Source organism: Cnephaeus nilssonii (assembly GCF_951640355.1).
Source record: "Cnephaeus nilssonii genome assembly, chromosome: 19".
NCBI classification, from domain to species: Eukaryota; Metazoa; Chordata; class Mammalia; order Chiroptera; family Vespertilionidae; genus Cnephaeus; species Cnephaeus nilssonii.
In genome coordinates this window covers 51,263,277-51,278,303 of record NC_137090.1, presented here as the reverse complement: position 1 = coordinate 51,278,303, position 15,027 = coordinate 51,263,277, and the positions used below count along the sequence as shown (strand labels likewise).

Below are 15,027 nucleotides of genomic sequence, written 5' to 3'. Positions count from 1 at the left end.
CTCCCCTTGTGTCCATCAAGATTTGCTTTACATATTTAGGTGCTGTTGTGTTGGGTGCATAAATGTTTACAAGGGTTACATCCTCCTGTTGGATTGATCCCTTTATTGTTATGTAATATCCTTCTTGTCTCTTATTATCACCTTTGTTTTAAAATATATTTTATCTAAGTATTGCTGCCCCAGCCTTTTTTCTCTTTTCCATATGCCTGAATTATCTTTTTCCATCTCTTTACTATTAGTCTGTGTGTACCTTTTCGTATGAGGTGGGTCTCTTGTAGCCTTCATATGGTTCTTGTTTTATTACCCATTCAGCTATAAGGTAAGCATTTTTTAAAGAGATACAGAGAGAAGATGACAGATGTATGAATGTATGTATGTTTTTACTAGGGAAATGAATCCATTGAAAGTGACAAAATAACTTTTCTGTCTTTTAACACTTCCATATTTTTTCTTAAAAATACATTTTTTAAATGCCTGTAGATTTACCAGACCAGAGCACTTGGGAAGCAGTGCCAAGATCAAATGTAGTGGTTGCCATAGCTACCAGGAGTCCACTAAACAGCTCACCATGAAGAAACTGCCAATTGTAGCCTGTTTTCATCTCAAAGTAAGTTTTCCAGAAAAGCTTTCCGTAGCAGACTGAATGTGTAGTGCGGCGTGGAGCCGGCGGTTTGGGGACCAAGCACGTTTGGTCATCGCAGTGGCTCCGCGGAGAGCTGCCGGGAGAGGGGCTAGGCTGTCCTCCGTTCTCTGTGGCCGGGGAGGCCGGTGATCGGGAAGTGGCTCCTGCACAACGGAAAGGGTGGGAGTGCGCCGGGTTAAGGCTTTACTATTCCCGCCTAAGTTCTCCCATCCTCACCCCAAGTTTTCTATTTTTCTTTTACTTTAAAAGCAGCCAAGTCCCTTAGCATTATGATCTAGTCCAGTGATGGGCAACCTTTCGAGCTTGGTGTGTCAAACTTCGCCAAAAAACTGAGCATAACTCGGGTAGTGTGTCACTTTGAGGAAAAAACATTAGTTCGCAAATGTTTCATCCTCGGCATGCGGCCGCCTCAGCGGCCGCGTGTCATCAGAAATGGCTACGCGTGTCAGTGCTGACACGCGTGTCACAGGTTCGCCATCACTGAGTCTATGGGCCAGCAAGTGCTTTCTGTAAAGGGTCAAATAGTAAGTTTTTAGGGCTTGCTGCCATGTGATCTCTGTTTCATAGTCTTTTTTTTATTTTATGGCGCTTTAAAAATGTTAAAAAGCAAAACAAGAAAGGACTCCTGCTTCCTGGCTGGGTTTGGTGGCGCCTGGGCGGTGGAGGGGGTGCCTGGCGCCGGGCGCGAGGAGCCGGTGCTTGTTTTGCTCCCGGGCTCCCTCCCTGGCGCGCTGTGGGTTTATTGTGAGGCTGCTTTTAGTACACGGGGTGTTTATCACTTTGAACTTGATTTCAAGACTTGCCTGGAACCCCATAATTTAAATTCATGTAGACGTCGTTTTATTGAGGCTTTAAGCTCCTCACGCGGCCCCAGAGGCAATGAGAGCATTGACGGAAAGCCCCCTGAGGGCGTGCTCAGAACAACTTTCCTCTCCCCTCTCCCCCTTTCCTAGCGATTTGAACACTCAGCCAAACTGCGGCGGAAGATCACCACGTATGTGTCCTTCCCCCTGGAGCTGGACATGACCCCGTTCATGGCCTCCAGGTACGGGCTTCTGCAGGGCGTCTGCCGGCGGGAGGCTGTGGCTTTGTCGGGTCAGCGATCGGCACTGGGTCTGTGGTGAGACCGTTGCAGGTGTTGGCACAACCATAACTGCTAAAGCCAAGTTCCTGTCCTGATCTTACCCAAGACACGTTTTGTTTATTTTTAAATTTTTATTTCTTGATTGTAGAGTGAGGGGGAGAGAGAGAAACATGGATTTGCTGTTCCACTTACTTACGTATTTGCACCGACCGGGGACCAAACCCACAACCTGTGTACCCTGTCGGGACCGGGCTCTCACCCAGGCTCCTCCCCAGCCAGGCCCCGACACGCTGTGTTTAATGCGTTGTTTTTCCTAAGCTGTCCTTTGCTTTGGGTTTCCCCGGCCCTTGTGAAGGTGGGACCACAGCACGAAGGCAGCATTTTAGCCGATGGAATTGGCTTTGGAAACAGATAAACATAGTTGAGTTTGCAGCTGTAGATTCCATTTTTCTTGCTTTCGAATCAATATTATAGAGCACATAAAATTTACCCTCCAAAAAAATGTGACACTAACACATTGGCCACATGTGGGTTTCCTGGAGCCACTGTAACAAACCGCCACAAACTTGGTGGCTGAAAGCAAGCTGGCAGGACCCGGGAAGGTCTCGTTCCTCGGCGGGAGGTGCGCTACAGGGAGACCGGGCGGCCTGCCCCAGAGCAGGCGTGCTCTCGGCATCACTTCGCTGGCCGGTCTTGGCGGAAGAACTAGAAAGTGTGTGTGAAATGGGTCCAGCACGGCGTCTGCATGGAAGGCCCCCAGGGAGGTTGCTGTTACTGTCTGAGCCATGCGCCTCTGGAGTTCAGTGATTTCCAGCCGTGTGCCCTAAGAGTTTTCCAAACACGCAGTGCCTGGCCATTTAGTCAGGGCACCGACCTCCTTTCCCCTAGGCCAGTGATGGGCAACCTTTTGAGCTTGGTGTGTCAAACTTCGCCAAAAAACTGAGCATAACTCGGGTAGTGTGTCACTTTGAGGAAAAAACATTATTTCGCAAATGTTTCATCCTCGTGTCATCAGAAATGGCTATGAGTGTCAGTGCTGACACGCGTGTCATAGGTTCGCCATCACTGCCCTAGGTCGTCAATTTAAGAAATGACAACAACCCTCACAACAATAGAGTGCAGTGCGAATGAATCAAAATTATAGCTTTTTTGAGGGGGTTCAAATCTGCAAAATATATATATTTTTGGTGTGCTGCAGGATTTTTTTTTATATACTAAGTAGTATTGTTACATTATGCCTGGTATTGTAGACATCAAACATTATGGGATGCTATCAGGCCTCTTTTTTTTTTCTTTTAATATATTTTATTGATTTTTTACAGAGAGGAAGGGAGAGGGATAGAGAGTTAGAAACATCGATGAGAGAGAAACATCGATCAGCTGCCTCCTGCACACCCCCTACTGGGGATGTGCATGTGCCTGCAACCAAGGTACATGCCCTTGACCGGAATCGAACCCGGGACTCTTCAGTCCGCAGACCGATGCTCTATCCACTGAGCCAAACCGGTTAGGGCGCTGCAGGATTTTAAGTAATTAGTTTATGAGCCATGAGATGGAAAAGGTTGAAAATCTCTGCTTCGGTTAGTTTGTTGATGTTGAATTTTGCTTTGTTTGTTGCAGCAAAGAGAGTCGGATGAACGGGCAGTACCAGCAGCCGTCCGACAGTCTCAGCAACGATAACAAGTGAGTGGCGCCTGCGGGGGGGGGGGGGGGGGTGCCCTGGCATCTCGAGTGGGAGCGGCGGACCGCAGCGTTTCCCGGGAGACGGCTGCAGCGACGCATGGCCACGGCGAGCTTGTTCCTTCGGGCCGCTGGCCGCTTCCTGTCGTGCTGCCCATCCATCTTTTAGGAAAGGACTTGCCACAACCTTGATCGTGGACACTCTCGCCTGCTGTGGGAGCCTGACCTCCCAGGCCCCGGGGGGAAGCTCAGCCTCTGAGCCCCTGGGCTCTTCCTTCGCTGGCATTGCCACGCGGCTCTGCTCTTCTCGGCCTGCCTGGGTGCCTCTGACGTGGCAGAAAGGGTGGAGGGGGAGAGGTCACCGTGTCTCCCGATCCCTTCCTCCCACCACTTCCACCACGTGGCTCCACTGAGGCAGCTGCAGAGCTGAGGGAGGCCACGCGGGCCCCTTTCCCTCTGCACCCCATGCACCCGCTCTGGTTCCCAGGGCACAAAGGGGGGTCGGGGAGCTCCCCTTGCTGTGCAGGCTCCTGGTGATGGTGACACTGAGGTCACGGCTGCTCCTTCCCTCCGAACTAGGTACTCCTTGTTCGCAGTCGTTAACCACCAGGGGACGCTGGAGAGTGGCCACTACACCAGCTTCATCAGGCAGCACAAGGACCAGTGGTTCAAGTGTGACGACGCCATCATCACCAAGGCCAGCATCGAGGACGTGCTGGACAGCGAGGGGTACGTCGGGCGCAGCGCGCGTCCACGCCCAAAGCCACGCCTGGTGGTAGTGCCACAGGGACGTGCACCTCTGGTGGCTGAAGCAGACGGGCCCCAGCCTCTGGTCCTGCGCAGCGCCCTCTGGGAGCGCCCTGACAGCGGCACGAGGGGGCCCCAGGTCGGCCAGAGCGGGCGGGGGTCCCTGGCAGCTCCGTGCTCCTGGCTCGGTTCATTCCTTCCTGGCACATCCTCATCCCCTTGAGCTTCGTTCAGTCCTTGGCCTTGAGCCCTCATTAGGGTCCTGGCCCCACTGAGCCGCTGGGCCGTGAGGGCGCTGTGGTCCAGGCTGTGGCAGCCCCCCGGGGCGTGTGCACAGGACAGCCCGGCAGCGGGCCTGCCTCCGCGGCAGCAGCCTTACCAGCCGTGGCACCGGCCCGGGCCTGAGTCCTGGACCGCGGGGCCGGTTCAGGAGCTTTTCCTGGTGAATGGGCGGGAGGGTGGGCTTAGGGGGCTTGGGCGCGCGGTGGGGCACTGCCACTTCCTAGCTAAGGACCCTCCTCCTTGGGGACTAAGAACCAAAACCCACCCAAACAAGAGTCCGACTGCTGGTGACTGCGGGGCCAGTGCCGGGGGGAGGGCAGGTCGTGCCGGGCCTCGTGCAGGGGACCTGAGGGACCGTCGGTCAGCATGCCTCTTTGCCTCCGCAGGTACCTGCTGTTCTACCACAAACAGTTCCTGGAGTACGAATAGCTTCGCCCTCTGCTTCTCGGAGCAAAGGCCACGGAGTGGCAGCCTCACAAAATGACCCCCCAGCAATCCGGCACCACCATCCCCACAGCAGCGCCCGGCGTCGGTGCCTGCAGCCGGGCCAGGGCTGTGGGTGTGGATGGACAGCGCGTGCGCGGCCTGGGAGCTGCACAGCAGGAAAGCACGAGAGGAAGGCGTGCCGGCATGGGAGGGCGGGGGGGGGTGTGTCCCTGCTGTATCTCCTGCTCCTCAAACAGTGTGTGGGGCAGCCTCGCCCCTGCCTCGGTGCCCTGTGCTGTGCTGTGCGGCTCAGCAGGCGCCAGCCCGTGTCCGGGACGCACTGGGAAGCCCCGAGGCTAAGAGGACCTGGCGGTGTCTGAGTTTCCGTGTCACATGTGCAGGGAGGCACTCGGCTTCTGCCCGCAGAGTCTGTGGGTGGAAGACACGGGATCGTCAGGCCTCTGCCTGCAGAGAGCAGCCCGACGCCCGGGGTGCCCGGCCGGCCCCTCCGCGCTCCTGGCCATGAACCCCCACCCCCTGCTCTTCCTGCGCCACAGACTTCATAACTGCAATGTTATGACTGGATGCATCGAGTTTACGCTGAAATTGAGAGTTTCCTTCTCGAGAGAGTCTTGCTCTTGTGCTGTGTTGTTGCCCCCCGCCCCCCCCCACCCCCCGCCCCCCGCCCACCCCGCCTTGGCGTCCTGGTGGCAGCTGGCAGGTTACAGCAGTAGCAGTCTCGCGTGTTCCTCTGGAGCAAATGATGCGTTTTCCGTGGCTTCACGGTTTTCCTTCCCGTGTTTTCCCTTGGCTCCTGTCCTGCCGTCCCTGTCACAGCCAGGGGCTGTGGGGTGAGGGGGAGTGCTCCCCTTGCGGGGGCCTGCTTCCCGGGCCAGGGCGGGGCCGGAGGGCCAGCTGGCTGCCTTGCGGGCAGAGCGGAGCACGGCCTGTCCTGTGCTGCCTGCGTCTGTCTGTCCAGACCCCACCTCGGAGCTTTGGGTCCCTCTGAGACGTGAGCTGCGGGGGACGGCATGCCCGGGCTGCGCTGTCCCTCCGGCCAGCGACGCCTGGAGACCAGGGTAAATGCTTGGCTCTGTGGCCACAGGTAGCGTGTGAGCCAGTGAGCCTAGTGTGTTCCCACGGAACTGGGTGAACACTGACACTCGAATTCCACGTAATGTCCCATCATGACGTTCTCGTTCACTGTTTAAAAACTGTCGGCTCCTCGTAGCTGACAGGCCGCCGAGAAGCAGGCCGCGGGCCAGACCAGCTTGTTCGCGGGGGCGTTGGCAGGGCGGTGCTCCAGGAGTTGAGCAGTTGCACTCACCGGGGAAAACGCTGGAATGTGCAAAGCAGCAGGCCGCAGAGCCACCCTACGTGGCAAAATCCCGAGTGATGGCTGTTCTCTTTCCGTTATTTTCCACTTCTACCCACTCCCTGTCCCCTGGCAGCCCCCACACTGTTTGTGTCCATGAGTTTGGTTCTCTCCCTTTTTTCCTCATTCCCTCCCCCCCTCCCAGTGCCCTGCCCCCCACAGCTGACAGCCTGCTCTCTGTTCATTGGACTCCACAGAGTGAGATGATATGGCATTTGACTCACTGGCTGCTGCCACTCAGCATAATGTTCTCCAGGTCCCTCCATGCTGCCGCAAAGGGTAACATTTTCCTCCTTTTAATGATCAAGTAGTATTCCTTCGTGTGAATGCTCCACAGCTGTTTGATCCACTCGTCTGCTGATGGCGCTTGGGCTGCGTCCGCCTCGTGGCTGTTGTGAAAACGCTGCAGTGGACATGGACCTAGTGATGGTTCTGAAGCACTTGCTCAGCTCTCTCAGTTGTGTCTCTGCCTTTATGGGACGCAGGCTTTAAAGCAGTGTTTTCAGAGAAGTATTGGGGGGCTGCCTGTGTGAGGGTGTGTGCCTGCTGGGGAAGGTGCTGGGGAGTGGCGTCCTCAGTGATGAGCACAGCTGGGCAGCGAGCTGACTGCGCGGGCGCGGGGTCCTGAGGCCTGAGGTCTCCCTGCGTCTGCTGCCGGGGCCTCCGTGCTGGGTGGCGGCCATAAAGCAGAGTGGGGAGTTTCTGGAAGATGATCTGATCTGGCCAGCCTGCTCCCCAGCCTGTGCGCCCCCACCCGCCCGCTGTCACTGGTGCTCAGGGGCTCAGCCACCCTGAGGACACAGGACAGGGAGAGCAGTGGGGCCACGCGTGTCTTTTGTGGACATTATTCGAAGTGTGTGTCTCCAAGTTGGTTCTCTCTCCCCTTCGCCTTGGGGCTCTAAGCACTTGCCGGCCGGCTCTGCCCTGAAGGGCTCCCCTCCTGCCTCCCGGGGGTCTGTGGTGGCGATGAAATGCTACATGAAATGTCCTTTTAAATTCAGGAAAATGGCTTTTGTTTCCTAACAACCACCACTATGTAGGTTCCTGTCGTCACCAAGCGTGTCTGACCACCACGTGTCTTAGGTGGCCCTCCGCTCCCATCGGGTGTTTAGAAGAACCTGAGCCTGCGGGACGCACGCGTGCTCCTCGGGGCGGGCTTTCCCTCTCCAGGTGCAGGTGGCGGCCCCTCCTGCGGGGGCTGCGGCCGAGCTTTGGTGGTTCGGCTCGGTGTGTGCGCTTCCGTTGTGTAAAGCTGCCGGGTGGGGTTTTGTGCGTGTGCTTGTGTTTGCTTGTTCTTTAATAATTGAAGTGATTGGGGCCTGTTATAACCAAAACAAACTTGGAAAGAAAAAGATTCCCGTGGTCGTGCCGTGGGTTTGTACCAAGATGTCTGCGCCTCTTTCCCCTCTGTGAGGCGTGTCTGGCCCCTCCCTCCCTCCATGCGTGTAGTCGCTCTGTGTCATAATAAAGCCACATTTTATTCTGAACACGGGCTGGCTCTCGCCTTCCTCACACCAGCAGCCACGGCGGGGCCGGGGATGAGAGTCCCAGGGTGCGTGCCGCCCGGGAGCCGCCGGCCGCCTCGTTCTCTGTCGGCCCTGTCCCCTTGGGGGCAGCATGGTGACGTGCCCGGACGCCAGACTTCGCCTTCGCCGTGCACAAGTCACCTGAGGGCTCCTTCGAATGTGGACGCGTGCGGCGTCTGATGCCAAGCCCTGGGCTGTGGTGTGGGAGGCTCCCGGGTGATGGGAGAGCAGTTAAGTAAATGAGCGGAGAGAAGGCTTGCGCTGTCAGCCCTGATGGCCACAGGCAGCGGGCACCTGGGCCCCTCCCCGGCACCTGCTCTGGCCCTAGCACCTCGGCTGCCGTGCACCTGCCGGGCCCCAGCCTTCATTTCCGAGGCGCCAGGGAGCCCCTGGGGGTCCTGCTGAGCCCTCCCGTCCCGTGTGCAGCCGTCGCGTCCCCTCACACAGACAGAACGGGTGTCTCCGGGAGCTCCCCTCTCAGGCCTCCTTCCAGGCCGCAGAGCCCGCCCTCCAGGCCGGAGGAAGAGCGTGTGGTGAGGTTCCACTCCCGCCGAGCCTGGGACCATGTAATGGCCTCTGGTTAAAAGCACACACGTCGGACCAGAAGAGAAGTCAAAGCCCCAGCCGTGCCCTTCACCGTGACAGCTTTGGTAAGCGCAGCTGCCTCCCCCAGATGGAAGCGTGGCCGCACTTCCTGGTTGGAAGCAAGCTGCCTGGAATGTCGCAGCAATGGACAGAGGTGCGGACAGTCACCCGTGGAGTATTCCAGGGAAGAGAGTCTGCCACCCCCAGGTGGAAGGAGCCCACCAGGCAGCCAGCTGGCCTTCTCGGACATGCTGTCCGGGAGTCGGCTGCCAGGCAGCGCTCTGTAATCAGCCTGGCGAGCCTGGGTCAGGGCAGATCAGGGGCATTGACCCTATTCTAGCTTCCTCCTCGGTCTTTTTTTTTAAAAAAAAATACATTTTTATTGACTTTTGAGAGAGAGGAAGGGAGAAGGATAGAGAGAGAAACATGGATGGGAGGAACACGTTTATCGATGGCTGGCCCCCTACTGGGGATCAAGCCTGCAACCTGGCAGCCCGGGCATGTGCCCTGACTGGGAATTGAACCTCTTGGTTCATGGGTCGACGCTCAACCACCAAGCCACACTGACTGGGCCTCAACCTCTCTCTCTCTCCCTGTTTTTTTTAAATTTAATAAATCTTTATTGTTCAGATCATTACAATAGTTTTCCTTTACCCCCCATAGCTCCCCTCCACCTGGTTCCCACCCCACCCTCTGCCCTTACCTCCCCCCCCACTGTCCTCATCCATAGGTGTACGATTTTTGTCCAATCTCTTCCTGCACCCCCTACACCCCTTTCCCCCGAGAATTGTTAGTCCACTCCCTTTCCATGCCCCTGATTCTATTCACCAGTTTATTCTGTTCCTCAGATTTTTTATTCACTTGATTTTTGGGTTCAGTTGTTGATAGATATGTATATGTTCATAATTTTTATCTTTACTTTTTTCTTCCTCTTCTTAAAGAATACCTTTCAGCATTTCATATAATACTGGTTTGGTGTTGATGAACTCCTTTAGCTTTTTCTTATCTGTGAAGCTCTTTATCTAACCTTCCATTCTGAATGTCAGCTTGGCTGGGTAGAGTACTCTTCTTGGTTGTAGGTTCTTGCTATTCATCACTTTGAATATTTCTTGCCACTCCCGTCTGGCCTGCATAGTTTCTGTTGAGAAATCAGCTGAAAATCGTATGGGTGCTCCCTTGTAGGTAACTAACTGTTTTTCTCTTGCTGCTTTCAAGATTCTCTCTTTGTCTTTTGCTCTTGGCATATTAATTATTATGTGTCTTGTTGTGGTCCTCTTTGGATTCCTTTTGTTTGGGGTTCTGTGCGCTTCCTGGACTTGTAAGTCTATTTCTTTCACCAGGTAGGGGAAGTTTTCTGTCATTATTTCTTCAAATAGGTTTTCAATATATTGCTCTCTCTCTTCTTCTGCACGCCTATAATTTGGATGTTGGTACGTTTGAAGTTGTCCCAGAGGCTCCCTACACTATCTTCATATTTTTGGATTTTTTTTTTGCTTTTCCAGTTGGGTGTTTTTTGTTTCTTCGCATTTCAAATCTTTGACTTGATTCTTGCATTCCTCTAGTCTGCTGTTGGATCTCTGTATAATATTTTTTATTTCAGTCAGTGTATGTTTAATTTCTTGTTGGTCCTTTTTCGTATCCTCGAGGTTCTGGCTAAATTTTTCGGCCTTTTCTAGGAAATTCTTGAAAAACCTTATAACCATGGTTTTGAATTCTATATCCAGATGTTTGTTTTCCTCCATTTCTTTCATTTGTGATCTGTTACTTTGTCTCCGCATTTTCACTGCTTCCCTGAGTTGGTAGGGTAGCTTTGTGTGCTAGGTGTCCTATATGGCCCAGTGGGTCGGCCTCCCCAGTCACCTGAGGTGGACACTCTTGGTGCACCCCTTTGTGGTCTGTGTGTACAGCCTTGTTGTAGTTACGTCTTGATTGTTGTTGGTGTCACTGGGAGGAATTGACCTCCAGGACAATTAGCTGTGAGTATCAGCTGTGTCTACACCGGGAGACCTTCTGTACTGTAGACAGCCTTATAGGACCAGACTTGCAAAATTGCAAAAGCCTCTGTGCTCAGCTTGGATAGGGTGGAGTCTCAGGGCTGAGAAGACAGTTTTGGCTTCCCTGCTCTTCCGTGTACGCCTCCAGACCTCTGCCTTCCGCGGCTCCCCTGAGTTTCTGCCTGACAGTCCAGATTCCCCCAGGCTCACATGGAACTGGGGTTCAGTGCAATCGGAACTGGGGTTCAGTGCAGTCAGGAGCTTCCGACTCCCTTCCGCTAGGGAGAGCTAGCGGCAACCTCAGCAGTCAGTCTTCTCTGCGCGCGTGCGCCTCCAGACCCCTGCTTGCCACGGCTCCCCCGAGTCTCGAGTCTCCGTGTGCCTTTCTCTCTACCTGACAGTCCAGACTCGCCCCATATGAGCCTGGGTCCACGGGGTTTCGCCCAGAACTGGGGTTTAGTGCAGTCAGAACTGGGGTTCAGTGCAGTCAGGGGCTTCCTTCCCTCTCCCGCCAGAGAAAGCCAGCCAGGCACTCAGCCGCCCTTCCTCTCTGCGTGCGTGTCTCCGTACCTCAGTCCTTTGCAGCTCCTCTGATTCTCCGTGATCTTTTCTCTTTCCTTCTAGTTGAATTTCCACTCAGCCAGCTTTCCTGTGTTTCTGGATGGTGTCTGTTCTGTCTTTTAGTTGTAGTTTTGAAATTGTTGTGTGAGGCAGCAGTTTAGGTGCTTACCTATGCCGCCATCTTGGTTTCTCCTCCACCTCTCTCTTGATGGCCACTTCTTCATGAGTCTGCCAAGCAAGCACGGGGCCAGGAAGGACACGACCTGCCTCCCCGAGGCATGCTCCTGTGCCCTGGTCGTGAAGAGCGCCTCGGAGGAGTTCTGGGCACTGGGGTGCAGATGCCTGCACTGTCTGCCTGTTTTGAGAGCTCTGTCCCCATCCAAATCTGTCACTAACCTTTCAACTCTCTTCCAAGCCCGTGACAATCCATCCAAGCTGTTGGCGACTTCCCATAAGCCCATGTAGATCAGCACTTTGGGCCTCTCCAAAGCGGGTGACCGATGTCCAGCTGCCAAGTTCTACTAGGGTTTCCTTCATCGCGTCCGGCAGGTCCCCTCAGTTCCCTGGTCAGAGAACTGGGGGGCCACACACAGGTCTGGTGACGAAGCCTGAGCCACCTGCTCAGGTCACAGCACCTTCCGGACATGCCCTTCCCACTCTGGCCACTACCCACCCTCCAGGCTGAGCAAGGCCGGTGACACTCGGTTCACGGTGGGATGCTCAGGCTTCCTGGTCAGCTGCTGTCCTATGAGTGGTGTGAAGTCTCCACTAAGTCCACGAACAGCAAACACGGTGTTTCTGAAAGAGGAACTACCTGCAGAGGAGGGTGCTCTGCCTGGGAATCCTGGAGTCTGCTGCTGTCCCATCGCCCAGTCTCCGCGAGGCCTTCTGTTGCCCTCAGCCTTTGAGCACCAGTGGTCTCTCCGGACCGTGAGGTCTGAGTGGTGGTGCAGCCTGAACTTGCTGCTTGTGCCCCACTGGGAGCGGAGCCATGTGGCGCCTCTGGCGATGGGTCACGTTGGCACTTGGTGGGGTGTGCTGCCTCCTATCCCAACAAGGCCTGCCAAGCGTCGGGCCTCTACGTTGTAGGTGGTGCAAGGTGCAGCAGCTTCCACCTTGAAGGGGATATCTTTTAAAGAAAAATGTTCTTAGTGATTTCTAGAGAGAGAGGAAGAGAGAAGGATAGATAGAAACATCGAGAGGAACATCGTCGATTGGCTGCTCCTGCAACCGGGCATGTGCCCTCCTGGGATTGAACCGGCAGCATCTTGGTTCCTGCGCCTGTGCTCATATCCTGCCTGAGAGGATATCTTGATACACTTCAAACCACTGGGTCATCATTGAGTGGGGAGCCCTGAGTTTTGGGGGAATTTATTCCTCATGCTTTGGTTCACTTGTCTTTATAGAATTTGCTACTTTCTGCTCATCAGCAAAAAGTCATCAATATTGTGAACCTGAGTAATCTATAATAACAGAAGTGTAATATACTTATTAGACCGGACAGCTGAACAACCTTCCGGACATCATTCCGGACAAAGCTGCGGGGGCTGAGGAAGAGGTGGTTAGGGACGATCAGGCAGGCAGGCGAGCAGTTAGAGGCAGGCAGGCAGGCAGGCAGGCAGGCCAGCGGTTAGGAACCAGCAGTCCCGGATTGCAAGAGGGATGTCTGACTGCCAGTTTCAGGCTTAAACTGGCATTCAGACATCCCCTGAGGGGTCCCGGATTGAGAGGGTGCAGGCCAGGCTGAGGGAAACCCTCCCCCACTTTGCGCCCCCCCCCCATGTGCGCCTCTAGTATTTTATGAAATAGCAAGATGGTTAATATTTCTCTAGATTGTATGATAGCAGCAAGCAGCATTAATCCAGTCCTGAGGCTAAAGGCTGTACCATGAAGGCACACTGTTGGCCCTCCGTGGGGGAAACGAACTGCCTCGTGGTCCTTACAGATGTGGAGAGAGCAGGGCAGCAGCCAGGTCAGCGGGTGCATCCTCGGTGCCACAGCCTGGTGACTGGCTCCAGGGCACCTGAGTGGGTTTATAGTTAGTACAGGCATAGCTTTACTTCATTGGACTTCACAGATGTTGCTGTTTTGTTTTTTTTACAAATTGAAGGCCAGCAAAAAAAAAAAAAAAGATTACAACTGACTTTATTGCGATAATTGCTGTATAGCAGTGATCTGGAACTGAACCCGCAGTCTCCTAGGTGTGTCCCAGTCTATAGTCATTTTCTAAGCCGCATCAGACTTCTGCATGGACAAACAGGTGAGTTACATGGGAGTGTGATAGGTGTCACGGCCGCTTTGAAGACGTTGATGGGAGCGTTAATCTTTGAAATCCCGTGCCCTCCGGGAATATGGGACTGCTTCTAGTTTATTATCTTTGTCGGGAGGTAAGGTCAGAGGCTTCCACATATTCCTCCAACCTTAACCTCCTCCGGTGGGTCAGAGAGTGACTGTGGGATCCTGCCAGTTGTCAGGTATGCCCACTGTACACTCAACAGGAGAACTAACCACAGGCTGGATCCAGTACTTGTCAATTTTAAGACTAAGTTGCACATATGTCCACTGTTTCCACTGGCATGGAAGAGTGCAGTGACTGGCCCGTGTCTGCTTCCTAGGAGACATTTCGTTTTCCCTTTCACTGGTCTGGAAAGGAGAAAGTGTCAAAATGAAGTAGGAAGGAAAAACGAGGCATTTTGCTCAGACGGTTTGGGAACTCCCTGAGGGGCTGGAAGCCGAGGCCCACTGGGCGGTTTCATGCCCAGAACGAGAGCCACCCGGGAGCCTGGAAGGCCTCCTGACCCCGGAGTCTGATCTGATTGGTCTGATGAGGGCCTCAGGATTTTGTTACAGATTTCCCCCAGGGACTCTGACGCTCAGCTCAGCAGCCCGTAAGAGGCCTGGACAGTGCAGCTCCTGGTCGGTGGGAGTGTTGCCTGTAGGTTGCCTTCCTGGTCTGGCACGGTTAGTGGTGTAATCGGGTGCGTGAGGGAGGCAACCAGTGGGTGTTTCTCTTTCCCTTCCATTCTCTAAAATCAATAAGCATATTTAAAAAACAAAATAGAAAAGAAACACCATCCCAAATGGCCTGAGGAAAATTTTAGAGCCAAGAAAACAGCTAGAAAAACCCAGACAGTGGCTGACCTTGCACCTCCTTGGAGATCCAAGAGCCAGTGTACCCAGTGGTCAGAGTGAGACCATCCAGATTACAACTCTTCACATCCATAAGCAACACACTCGAGGGGCAAACTCAGTGAGCACCAAAGCCCCACTGAAGCAAGCCCTGCCCCATAAGGGTGTCTCCAGCACAGAAGTTCTCCCATTGTAGACACAACTGATCCTCACAGCCAATTGACCTGGAGGTCAATTCCTCCCAGTGATACCAACAACAATCAAGGCTTAACTACAACAAGACTGCACACAGCCCAGAAAGGGGTTCACCAAGAGTGTCCACCTCAGGTGACTAGGGAGGCCGACCCACTGGGCCCTATAGGACACCTAGCACACAAAGCCACTCTATCAACACAGGGAAGCAGCCAAAATGCAGAGACAAAGAAACAGGTCACTAATGAGAGAAATGGAGGAAAGCAAACTACTGTATATAGAGTTCAAAACCACGGGTATAAGGTTACTCAAGAATCTTCTAGAAACCTCCGAGAAATTTAGTGAGACCCTCAAGGATATGAAAAAGGACCAACTAGAAATTAAGCATACACTGACTGAAATAAAAAATATTATACAGAGATCAAACAACAGACTAGAGGAACACAAGAATCAAATCAAAGATTTGAAATGCAAAGAAACAAAAAACACCCAACCGGAAAAGCAAAAAGAAATCCAAAAATATGAAGATAGTGTAGGGAGCCTCTGGGACAACTTCAAACGTACCAACATCCGAATTATAGGCGTGCAGAAGAAGAGAGAGAGAGAGCAAGATATTGAAAACCTATTTGAAGAAATAATGACAGAAAACTTCCCCTACCTGGTGAAAGAAATAGACTTACAAGTCCAGGAAGCGCACAGAACCCCAAACAAAAGGAATGCAAAGAGGACCACACCAAGACACATCATAATTAAAATGCCAAGAGCAAAAGACAAAGAGAGAATCTTGAAAGCAGCAAGAGAAA

The 15,027-nt window shown here is 53.7% G+C and overlaps 1 protein-coding gene across 1 annotated transcript in view; it reads left to right on the top strand.

The window, feature by feature from the left end:
- USP22 (ubiquitin specific peptidase 22) overlaps window positions 1-7,724 on the top strand; it is a 59,994-nt gene extending 52,270 nt beyond the window's left edge. Inside the window, exons 9-13 of the mRNA XM_079798495.1 lie at window positions 481-607; window positions 1,597-1,688; window positions 3,348-3,410; window positions 3,987-4,136; window positions 4,823-7,724. Coding sequence (XP_079654621.1) covers window positions 481-607; window positions 1,597-1,688; window positions 3,348-3,410; window positions 3,987-4,136; window positions 4,823-4,865 — 475 coding nt within the window. The 3' untranslated portion in view covers window positions 4,866-7,724. The remainder of the gene's footprint in view (window positions 1-480; window positions 608-1,596; window positions 1,689-3,347; window positions 3,411-3,986; window positions 4,137-4,822) is intronic.
- Window positions 7,725-15,027: the final 7,303 nt, after the last annotated feature.